Source organism: Larimichthys crocea, chromosome VI, assembly GCF_000972845.2.
Source record: "Larimichthys crocea isolate SSNF chromosome VI, L_crocea_2.0, whole genome shotgun sequence".
Lineage (NCBI taxonomy): Eukaryota > Metazoa > Chordata > Actinopteri > Sciaenidae > Larimichthys > Larimichthys crocea.
Window position 1 is genome coordinate 14316766 of NC_040016.1, and position 12404 is coordinate 14329169.

At 40.3% G+C, this 12404-nt stretch overlaps 1 protein-coding gene across 2 annotated transcripts in view; it reads left to right on the forward strand.

Moving 5' to 3' along the window:
- The first annotated feature begins 766 nt into the window (after positions 1 to 766).
- Positions 767 to 12404, forward strand: part of col2a1b (collagen, type II, alpha 1b) — a 46624-nt gene continuing 34986 nt past the window's right edge. The window contains exons 1-8 of one of the 2 annotated variants that reach the window (XM_019258839.2): positions 767 to 1217; positions 4842 to 5054; positions 6344 to 6360; positions 6787 to 6819; positions 7993 to 8025; positions 8292 to 8345; positions 9764 to 9865; positions 10573 to 10650. In XM_019258839.2, the coding sequence (XP_019114384.2) occupies positions 1127 to 1217; positions 4842 to 5054; positions 6344 to 6360; positions 6787 to 6819; positions 7993 to 8025; positions 8292 to 8345; positions 9764 to 9865; positions 10573 to 10650 (621 nt within the window). In that variant the 5' untranslated portion in view covers positions 767 to 1126. The remainder of the gene's footprint in view (positions 1218 to 4841; positions 5055 to 6343; positions 6361 to 6786; positions 6820 to 7992; positions 8026 to 8291; positions 8346 to 9763; positions 9866 to 10572; positions 10651 to 12404) is intronic. The other variant, XM_019258840.2, reaches the window with a different exon arrangement.

Below are 12404 nucleotides of genomic sequence, written 5' to 3' on the forward strand. Positions count from 1 at the left end.
TGCCAACACAGTGGCCAAACCAGGTGAGACACCTGGGCCTGCCTTCTTTGGCAGATACAGATGTCATGCAACTGGTATGAAAATGATCATCTATAAACCACTGTTGTGCAAAATGAACATAGCAACAAAATTTAGGCTTATTTAATGTTTACCCTCGCAAACGACTCCATTGGGGAAGCAACCAATGATTATTTTTATTGTCGACTTACAGTGTCTTCCAGTTATATACTTTGATTAATCGCTGAATCATTTAGTTTGGAAAATGTCTAAAAGTAATGAAAAATGTCCCAGGACCTAAAGTTGCTTCTTTTTACTTGTTTTCGCATCAGAGATGCCAGAAAGCAGAAAAACCTCAAATCAACTATCAATACTTTTCTTTTGATCAACTAATCAATTTTATTGCTCCCTCTGCCAAAATACTCTCCTAATAGAGACATTCTCACTGTGAGTGTTAGAGTTTATTGTATTCTCACCTCCTACACTGTCTGGTGGATTCCCTGTCCCTCTGGTGAAGTAGATTATTACAGTGGCTGAATTAGGATATAATATTCACCTTTATGGTACACAGGTGGCAGGATTACATGAAAAAAAAAAAAGAATCTCCTTTAATTAGCGAAGTGATTCTGACATCGCTGTGCTTTCTATGAACAAGGCGAGGGGGGAGGAAGGGGGAGGGTACCAAAGTTAGTGAGGGAGAAGTTTTTAGTTTTTTCTTCTTTTTTTTTTCCTTTTTTTTTTTTTTAGGTAGTAGCAGCACGTGTAGAAAGGAGTGGTCTGGGACTGGAATAATGGAACCTGGGAGACAGAATGGGAGGGAAACGGGGCTCAGATTTCAGTCTGACGGGGGGCAAGGGGCCGGACTGATATTTGGGAATATACGAAGATTCATTGAAGGCAACGGGGACATAAAACTACAGCGTCTGGCCTGAAGCGGTCGGTGCTGAGTTTCTGCTGCAGGTCTGGGTCCTGCCTCTGGATTCCCCCATCGGTTTTTTTTGGGAAGGGTGAATTTCGAATGGTTCGGCTTTTGTAACCGGGGACACACACACTAAATACTGAGAGAAGCCTCCGCTCCCTTCGCACCCTTCTTTCTCCCTTGTGGGCCCTGCATGTCTAATATTTAGACATGTTCAGCTTTATGGATTCCAGGACTGTACTGCTACTTGTAGCAACTCAAGTCTGTCTATTAGCCGTTGTGAGATGTCAGAACGACGACCGTAAGTGACAGTTTTATTTCTCTCAAAGAGCTATCATGAAGAAAAGTTGTCATAAGGACCATATATAGAGCAGGTGTTCTTCCAACTCACATACTTATGAAATAGGTTTAACTTCACGCACAGAATCTGAACTTTGAATCGTTTAGTGCTCGTTTTGGTGCTTGGGGTGATTTGGTTGTCCCCTCGCACCTTTTACGCACAGAAAGTTCACGATTGTTTGGATACGCTGAGGCATGAAAAGTTTTCTGATTTATGATAGTTTCCGTCTAGCAAGAGTGCTGATCTTAAAATATCTGCAAGGTGTGATGAAAGACAATATATCAGAGTTGTGGACGTGCGTAAAAGTGACGCAATGGATGGAGAGATGTGGCAAGTTAACGCAAAATAACGCGCACAGAGTAGGAGCTGTTTGTTTTCTTGCTTCTGTGGAGTTATGTTTCTTTAGTTTTTATTCATTCTTGTTGAAGTTTACATTCTTGGATACAGTTTGGAAAGTGAAAATCATAGAGTAAGATCTCACAGTGAAGCCCAATGCATGATCCTACCTCCCCCTTCTACCTTAAGTTAAGCTGCAGGACACCTGTGGGTGCTTTAGGGGCCTTGACAGGCTCCCCTTTTAACTGCAGATTCACTTAATATAGAGGGGGAGAGGGGGAGGGGGTGGGTAAAAAGTGAAAGGTGGTCAGGCTCAAAGGCCTTTGGTAAAAAGTGTTCACATTCCACTGCTGTCAGAGGGCATCCAGGCAAATCCTGGCTTGTTGAGGCGAAAAAGGTGCGCTAACAATCAAAATTTCCATAAAAAGAGTTTTTAAAGTCCATTAAGATTCAACTTGCCATTATATAACTCTTCATACCTGGAGACTTTCTACTGTCTCTGCAGTAATTTTGAAGAAAAAAAAAAAAAAAAAATTGGAGCGGGATTATTCATCATTATTGATTTTAGTATCCACAAGAGACATTTGAGAGTCAAGGTACGCCAGTAGATTGGGGCCAGAAATAATGTTCCATATGATTTCAAGGTTTCCATCTGCTTAAAAGATTACCCATAAGCTGTGACTGTCAGCCCAGAGACAGACAGAGCCAGGTTGCAAGAGAAGTGATTGGAAAAATATATGATAGGGGACTTAATTATTATGAGATTCTTCTCAGTATAGAATAAGTCAGGCTTACCAACTTTTTAAAGCGATGAAAAGGTGTACTTCCAAGAAGAAAGAGAGAAAAAGTTGGAAAATACTCATGCCAACGCAATTGCAACTCTCAGGTTACCTTTTTCAGAGAAATAGGCCCCTGGATATAATGCAAGCCCTTCTTTCTTTAGGATTTTTCTGGGAGACGCTGAAGTGGCAAAGAAGTCTGATTGTGACCTCAGCACAGCAGGCTCAATGGCCCTAAGTCATTCAGAGTGGACAGGGGCCACTCACTGGCAGTTCATCAGGCAAGGAGGCCATAGAGCTAATCAGACAGTGGTAGAAGGGGGGTCAAGGCCTAAAAGTTACTAAATACAGTGAAAACAAAGTTCACCCAACTGTCCTCCAAGTACACCTGGGTTCACTTTACAATTTTCATTGTTCATTTTACTCCCCTGGAAAACAGTATGGCTGCCAACACATGTGAGAGGAGACTTAGAAATTATCCTCAGTGACGAAAAGCCAGCTTTCTATCAGTTCTCCAGTACACAGAGGAGCCCTTGTCCCAGAATACCCTGTATCAGAAGAATCTTTCATATATGAGCCAATGAAAGGACAGGTGTCGTTTTTTTTTGACAGTACATCCAGGCCCATAAAACTAAATGTTAAAACCACAAGGAATTCGCATGAAAGCTGACCATTTTCTTTTCTCTCATGTGTTTGAATTGGCATCTGACACAGCTATGGCTTCCAGATGGGGTTTAAAATGTGCCCCATGTTTATACAAGGCAATAGTTTGTGAATTGCCCACTCTGTCCCTTTCCAGAAAGACCTCATTCATTGCTGCTGAGGTCCGTTAGGTTACCTAGACTTAAGCAGCGCTCAAAGGTAAATATAGCTACTGTACTTGCTCCTTCTCTTACACCCAGCAGTTTGTACCTTGAGGCCTTTCTTTCAGTGGGTCAACCCCTTTCACCTCTCTGCGCAGGTTCAGTGGCTCCAATCAGAGCATCTTTCTGAGCAACTGTTTGGTCTTTTGTTGACTTCTTAGTAAGCTACCAGACTGGAAAATGTACAGGAGCATGGTTAATTACTAAGTTCATTGTTGAACTGTCTTGAGTGGTATAATTTGGTATAATCAAGTACAGTACCTGTATTGAAACATGCCCCACCTCCATCACGTTCAGCAATGCGCTCTTTGCCAAGTTGTGGTCTAAAAAAAAAGGAATCCAAACATTTTTCATTTACTGAATGCAAAGTCTGTCTTCTGTACAGTAAATTAGGGTGTCTCCCACAATGTAAACTCCACCTATATTTAACTTGTCGAGGAATTTAGGCACATGGTCACCAGCTCCTGTGAAGTTGTTGGAGGTTTCCTGCAGGTGTTTCTCAGCTTCACTGCGAGTCTGTGATGTTACACTGCCACCCTGTGGCTACCACTGAGTTTGCATGTTTTTGTATTAATTAAATAACTGGACTCAGTGTTGGTTATTGATAAATGGAACAATGTGACAAGATTTTTTGTTTCTTAAGATTACTTTTGGGACATTTTAGCCTTTATTTGATAGTATACGGTCTAGAGACAGACAGAAAATGTGGACAAATAGAGAGGGGGGTGACACACAACAAAGGTGCAACAGCTGGATTCGAACTGAGGAAGTTGTGGTCCATGTAGACTTGAGCTGCGATGATTATTGATTAAAAAAGTTAATCGGCATCTATTCTGATAATGGATTTATTGTTTTAGTTGATTTAAAAGCAAAATATGACAGTTATTTGCTGGTTCAAACCTCCCAAATATGAAGATCTTTTGCTTTTATTTGTCATGTGCGATCATAAACTGAACATTTTTGGGTCTTAAACTGTTACTAAATGAATGGGTGAATGAATGAATGAGTTAAACCTCCCACTGGGCTGTGGGATATTATAACAGGAAAGTTATAATAGACAAAATGATTAATCAATAAATCAAGACAACAATTGGCAGAATAAACACCAATGAAAATGATTATTAGTCAAAGCCCTAGTGTCCTTCCTTTGCCACCATGACACCCAAGAAGATTTTTTTCATTTGAAGAAATTTTGTTGGTTGTCATCCACTATAAAGAGGTAGATGACCACAGTTTGAGTCATTCTGTTGCCATCTGTCCTGTACTGTACTGAAAAGGACAGTTTATCATAACCAGCTCAATGAAATATCAAATTCAACTTTTCTTAAGAAGAATATGTGGGCAGTTTAAGCTTAAGTTTTCCAGCATGTTTATTTATGAACATATGAACACGTATGCACAGCATCTGTATCTCCCACCTAAACAAAACAAGTTTTTGTACGTTTTTGGGGATTTTGTGTCTAAAACACATGTTATGACTTACAGTAAGTACAGTAGTTGTTGTTTATGAGTAACATGTGTTCATACCTGATCTATAATCTCCTTTTTGCTCCCATTGTCTACCTGTCCTGTTCCCTGTGTGTCCCTTACTATGACCTCACACACAGTGGAGGAGGATGCTTCTAGCTGTATACAAGATGGACAGCGTTATAGCGACAAAGACGTATGGAAACCAGAGCCTTGTCGCATCTGTGTGTGTGACACTGGAATCGTCCTGTGTGATGAAATTGTCTGCGAGGAGCTAAAAGACTGCCCCAAACCTGAAATCCCATTTGGAGAGTGTTGCCCCATCTGCGCCGCTGACCCATCTCCACCCATTGGTCGTAATTTATTTATCTCACACCTCTCATAAATAAATTACTCTTCGAGATCATGTTGTTTATTTTGGGGAGAAAATGACACATTTGGTATTAATCAAAGGTTGGCCAGGTGCAGTTTTACCTCTTTCACCTTCACTTTAACATGTTTAATCAGGCCTTTAATATATGTCCACCTTTGATTTGAATACAGTTTTCTATCCCCAAAGCAAACAAATGATAAGAAAGAAATGACAACAGTGACACATCTGACCAGATTTCACTGAAATGCTACCTCAACGTCATTTTTCCATAGCTGGTTCACCTTGGCCCCATCTTGTTTGAATACTCTCTCCTTCCCAGAGTATCATGAAAACATGTGGGAGTCATTAAGGAAATACCTCAGTCAAGCAGACACAGCCTCACATTTCTACTTTCTATGCTCTCTGTGGATTTCTGCAGATCTGGTGGCAAGAAAAACTGTGACACTGTACTGAGACTTTTTGAAGGAGCTACTCACAAAAGTGCCGTTGACTCCTGACAAACAAGTAGCTTGTTGGGTCAGCTCTGGAAATATAAACAAAAGTCAGTTGCGGTGCATGAGTGAAATCAGAGGTGTCACTGTTTGCAATGCATGCTTGTGGATTAAAATGCTTTAGAAAATCTTCCATTAAAGGCTAAATGAAGCACTTTATTAGAAGTATATAACATGTACGCCATCATTTTAATTTATCAAGCACCTACAAATAGGGCTGGCTGTCAACACTTATTTTTGTACTGATTCCAGTGCGCTCAGATTACCAACTATTGAACACTGCCAAGTACTGAAAGTTGGCCTGATTTATATATAAATTTTGCAGATTTGTATTATTTTTTGAATTATGCTCTCTCATCGATACCCAGCCCTACAGTACCTAAAACATATGCAAACATCATTCAATATTCCCACTTAACAATGCTTATTTTAATGCTTTGAAATATAAAAGCAGCCTCCAACAGATTTAATATTCTGAAAGTTTTTTTGCTTTCTAGCATTCGCTTTACCTACAGCTGCTTTGCTTCTGCTTTGAGTTCATAAGATGGTGAATCAACCAACACTTTTTCAATCCTGATGGGCTCTTTGGGTGCTACAAACACAATTTGGTGGTGGTCTCCAGTGTAGTTCAATTTAGGAAAATGCAATCAGCCATCAGCACGTATAGCGGTTTGGGGTTTCTGGGAAATACTGTGCAAGCCTCTTGGATTGTTTGTGTGTAACCCATTCGCTAACTGTGGTCTGTTTCTCCCCTCTAACCCGCCTGACCACATAACAGGAACACCTGGAGCTAAGGTGAGACACTGTAGGATATTAAAACATTGTGTGTGTGGGTCTGTGTGTGCTCTGTAGCACCTGCAATTAAATCTGTATCTATCCCAGACTCATATCAGTTCTACATGACCTGTACTTTATGGATTTAAACTTTACTTTGTTATGAAAGAGCTTTGCCAGACAGATAATAGTTATTTCCTCCTCTACACTGTGTGCCATATTTATGTCTAATGATACTGTAGGGGATACTTATGCTCAACATTTTGCTGCTGCCCAGTTTCCTCTGAATTTCAAATTTTCCACCAGAAGTGCTTCTCAGTTGGTTTTTTCAAGGGCAATGTTACAAGAGATGTGTGAGAAAAGACAAATAACTGTAAAAATGTTTGAAAATCTTTTTGTAGTTCAGATCCTAATTGATGTTTTTATGCTTTATCTTTTCAACATCAGGGTCAGAAAGGTGAACCCGGAGACATTACCGATGTAAGTCGACGCCACGCAACACTAACAATACAACTTAGCATTCTTTTTATTTAGGACTTTCTATTTGTAAATAGTTTTATTTAAAATCTAACTGAAACACTCCCAAGAGGATGATTTAGGTCCTGTATTGAAGTAAAAAGTAGATAAAATGCACTATAAAAACACACGATCACAAGTAAAGTAGAAGTATTATTAGAAAAATGTATTTTAAGTGTGAAAAGTAAAAGAACTAATTACAATGGATACAAATGGCTGCTGTGAGTGAGATATTATACCATTAGATTATTTATACTGAAGCATAAATGTGTAAGTAGCATTTTACTGTTAATTTAAACTATTTTAAATACTGTCAGGCAGTTTTATCTACACCAGTGCATCATTTTTTATAAGCGTATCTTATGTTTTGTATATAAAATATAAAAAGTAGAGGTTAGTTTATCCTATGTTTTGTATATAAATTATAAAAAGTATCTAGTAGCATGTTATGAAAGTGCTCAAAAAAAGTACCTCAGAAAGTACAGCAAAGTTCCACCACTGTTGTTAAATATTACCCCTGGATGTAGTTATCCGTATGAATAGTTGTTAGTAACTAGAAAAACAACTAGAATAACTTATATTAATGAGTATTAACATCAGTCTAAAAAAGAAAGAAAGAAAGAAAGAAAGAAAGAAAGAAAGAAAGAAAGAAAGAAAGAAAGAAAGAAAGAAAGGAGTAAGCCAGAGAAAGAGGAGACAGGTCTATCAGCCCACTCCTCATGAAGCCAGCCAAGCACAACAATGCCTCTATGCTATCCTCAATAAAGATCCTTATAGGCCTGTGAAGAAGGAGAGAGAGAACAAACTCCCTGTTGCCACCGCTTCAGAGCTGCACCTGGAAATGCTTTACCCCTTTCAGGGAATACAAGTTCGTAGCAGGAAATAAGAAGGCATTGTTTATTGTATGTTTCTTATAATGCTTCGCCCGAAGAGATTAGCAATTAACAAGCCTGCTCTGATGGGAGAAAGATAATGTTTCCCCTCTGAGTGCAAGAAAATCTCACATGCGCTGCTTTAGTAGAGCCTATTTAAAGAGTATTTAGTTTGTGCACAAGCCTTCAAATACTACATCTAAATGACTCTAAATATAACACTATAAAAGATAATTAACATATTTTCCTTTCTTTACTTGCACAGGTTGTAGGACCAAGAGGACCAGCTGGCCCAATGGTATGCACCAATTTCTGCATTTATAGATTTTCCGTTGATTTTTACTCTTTGAAAGCTTTTATGTTTTGTTTTTTTGGATAGAGAATTCAAGATAGAAAGAGACTGCGTCTAGAGTAACCACATAGGTATTAAATTTAATTGCTAGTTGCAGTGACAGGAAATGGAAACTGATCTGACATAACAGTAGCAGAGTTCACAAGCTACAGCTGTTTCTCCTGAGAAAACACCTGAGGTTATTGATTCCTTCACTGTGTCCCGTTCACTAGGGCCCACCAGGAGAGCAAGGACCCCGTGGAGCAAGAGGAGACAAGGGAGAGAAGGTGAGTTTTTTTTTGGAGGGGGGGGGTCATTTTTCATGCCAAAAACCAGACCAACACTCTGCTCCCGTGAGAACTACAGTATGTACTCTTGAATCTGATAGCTTTGGGTGTTTGGGGGACAGGTTATCTGCTGTAGCTTGCAGGTTTGCAGAATGGTACTCTTTCATTGAGCAGCTCAGTCTAACTAGTCACATGTCGTTTCCATTAGGCTGTGTGGTCTGGATTGTTTAACAGATGTGAGACTGTCGGAGACTCATAATGTAAACCTCTGCTTCTCTCTGAGGCCTCCGTCTGTCAGTGTGGGAAGTCGTGTGTCGGCGTGTTGCCTGGCTTTAATCATATCATTAATGTAACAACATTTGGATGCAAAAATGGCTGCAGGCAGGGAGTTTATGTCGTGTAGTTGTCTTGTTTATGCAGATTGAAACACAAGGTGGATTTTGGCTAGCAGAGGTTAAGCTGCCTTTTAGGAGTTCAGCAAATTCTTTGGTTCAGGATCCCCTTGCAGGGTAATTTGTCACTACATGCACAGAGGTATGCCAGGTAATCTGATTTGCCCCGATAAATCATCAGCATGCTCTACAACCTCTTATGAAAAACATCTGTTGTTGTTATGAATTCTGTTATTTGGCCTATTTTTATTTTTTTTTAGGTTTCAATGTCCAGTTTGGTTCAGTTAAAAAACATAAACATGTCATAATGGATGGACTGTTTGCTGGTCAGGTGTTGTCGAGTTCCATCATGTAGACTGTCAGTGCAGTTTGGAGGAGGTTCAACTGAGCATTAGGCTTCTGTCAGCAGTGCCTGACAAATGTAGTCCAGTACTGTATCATCTGCCAGTAACTGTGTAATGATTTATCCAAAGTACAACTGAGCTCAAATATTGGCACAAAGTCCTGGAATTAATCAGCAGTGACTTGTAATGAGTATTATTTAACACTTTCCTGCACTCAAATATGCTTAGAAAATCTGTAGTAGTTGGATCGGTGTGTTTATAGTTAATGCAACAATAAAATTACAACACAACATGATATTTTTAGTCAAGCAAGAGTGATTAGATGAATCAATTGAAAGTCGATCAACAACCACCAACTCTTTAGGTAGTCACATTTTTAAGTCAAAATGCCAAAATTCAACTGGTTACAGCTTCTCAGATTTGAATATTTGCTGTTCTTTATTGTTTTTATGGTATAAACTGTTGTTTAGATTGTTGTTGTTCATATTTTCTCATGTTATGGATCAAATAAATACACATTTGACTGTTACCGTTAAGAGCTTGCATCATTTGGTCATTTCAAATAACAATCAGATTGATCATTTGGTGTGAGTACAAGTACTCTCAGTGATCTAACTCTAGGTCATATTGCTGTGTCCTTCGAATACATTTTATTCATTTTGTTATTATTTATCTATTTCAGGGAAGCCCTGGTCCCCGCGGCAGAGATGGTGAGCCTGGCACCCCCGGAAACCCCGGCCCCCCTGGACCTCCAGGACCTAATGGACCCCCTGGCCTTGGTGGAGTAAGTATCCCATGACAAGTAGGGGGTAGGCATTCACTGCAGACATAAGAGCTGACAGGTTGAACACTGATGCAAGGCCAAGAATGGCTATTAAGAATGGCTTCACTTTGACTGGGTGGAATAAGCAGAGAGAAAATGGAGCAAGGAAAGAATTCAGGAGCACAAAAGATGTGGGAAATTGCTGGCATTGGGAGGAGGCAGAAAGACAACAGAGAATAGATGCAGAGAGGGAGAATAGATCGAATACCTCTCATTCTTTGTAGGAGAAAAGGGAGGAGGAGGTGGACTGAGGGGAGGTGGAAGGGCAGGAGGTAGTATGATAGACTTGGGGAGGGGAAGGGAAGGAGCTTTTTTGGTGGGTGGGGAACAAGGGGACTCTTTGTGAAGGCGAGAGAGATGAAAACTGTTCACATGCCCTCTGTCTCTCTTCTGTCTGCATCAGGATTCACATAATAAGCTCTGCTGCTGACAGTCTATTAAAAGCTGATCCCCTCTCCAGATAAAATGACACAGCATCTTCCAAACTCTGCAAATCACTGACAACAATCTACATAATGAAACGTAGCCAAATCTCACTTTTAAAGTTGGTGCAATATGAGGCATTTCTTCTTACCCATTTTTCTTTTAAATACTACATAAAAAGGCACCTGAACATTAATATATCTTGATAAAAATGGTTATGCTCTCTTTTCCTTTGCCTTTCCCAGAACTTTGCTGCTCAGATGGCTGGTGGTTTTGATGAAAAAGCTGGCGGCGCACAGATGGGTGTGATGCAAGGACCAATGGTGAGCGAGCGATGATGAGACCTGCTGCCACTTCCATGTTTTGTTTTGTTTTGTTTTTTACAGCCAGCTGCTAATGATTCGGCTTGGATGCTACACTCTTGGAGCGGCTAAGAGCAAGAAGAAATGATTAGGCAGCCCGGTTTTGAATCGTCCAGTGCCTCATCCTGCATGTTTACCTTTCTGGAGGGGCACATACAACCTCTTTACATGAACCAGAGAAGCATCGCATCAAATATAAAAACAACGAGATGGACACATCATCATCGTGATGCTCATCATCATTGTTCTTCACCAGCAGAGGAGATACCCATGCAGGATTTAAAATCAAGGATGAGAGGAAACAAGGAAGATTACAGATTCAAGATCATTTCCAGTGATTTGTAGCAACACCTATGAGGAGAAAAAAGAAACGGGTTCCTGATGGAAAATAAACACCTCACATGGAGTACAGAGGGGTCATTTTATAAACCGAGGAAGCAGCCATTGATCGTTATTATATTTCAAGCTCATGAAAAACCGCTGCTGCAGTCGGTTAGCTGGCATGGCAGCTTGCCTGAGATGGAGTGAAGAGCACACTGGGAGCTATTTTGGTTTAAAGAACCGCAGAGCAGCTTGGCAGTTTCTCAGCCCAGCAGAGGTTTGAGACACCAGGAGGTGGGCCACGGCTGGAGTTGATCAGATCCCCACAGTTAGCAGCAGTCTGTGTGGCTTCACTCCTACTGACTGTCCTTCCACATGTCTGTCTGAGAGCTCACCACAATACTGGGTGCTTTTTGAAGCTAGCCCACATTTACTTTGGCATTTGCCAGCCTGCTGGGGAGAGAGCAGTGAAAGAACAGACTGGACTGATGTTTAATCACAAGTCAGGCTTATAACTACTCAGAACCCCAACTCATACAACACTCTTACTCAAATATATGCACACACACATAAGCACATATATGCATGTCCCTCAAACACACATTCAAAAATCCTGAAGATATAGAGCACCATTGATACGTGTCTACCCACTGGGGTAAAAGCTTCCCACACCCACTGAAAGGGGACTTTCATTCATTTCTGAGGACCAGTGTTTCGTGCTGTGACGTTTTCTTTGGCTGCCTCCCTGATTTTTTAAGCGTAACCAAGATGCCAAAATGTGTGGGGTTCATAAAAAGCGAGTCTATTGGAAGGAATATGTTTTTATCCAAGAGGGAAGCTGTCACCAGCAATCTGAATCAAGACCTTTTTTTTTTTTTTTTTAAACTGAAGACCTTTTTGACAGCAACTCTCACAGTCGCACAGTCGTTCCTGGTGCAGCTGATGTTCTTTGTGTATGTGTGTGTGTGATAAAAAAGCACAGAGAAAAAGGAAAAAGCAGCAGGGATTTGGCTCATCACCTTCACAGAATGTGATTTTCTCTTCCTGGTCAATGATGCATGAAGTTGAAGTAGAAATTACTTTGGCGTGTCACTCCAACCAGAAGTTCTCGCAGAGCAGATTAAGGTTCAGTCAGAGAGAATTTAGTTGATGAAATCTCACCTACTGTTCTGATGCCTGAAACATTTAGGGATGAGACACTTCCCTAAAACCAAACAGTTTGGTGTTGTGTTGTTTTTCACTTTAGGTCAAGGTGTAAAAAGTCATGTAGAGTTCAAACACGTAAGAGTATAGCACTACCACTCATGACCTTTGAACTACAGACACAAACAGCGGGTGGGAAAAAAATCTTGGAGAAGAAGAAAAGAGGTTGACAGAGAACATGGAAGGATGAA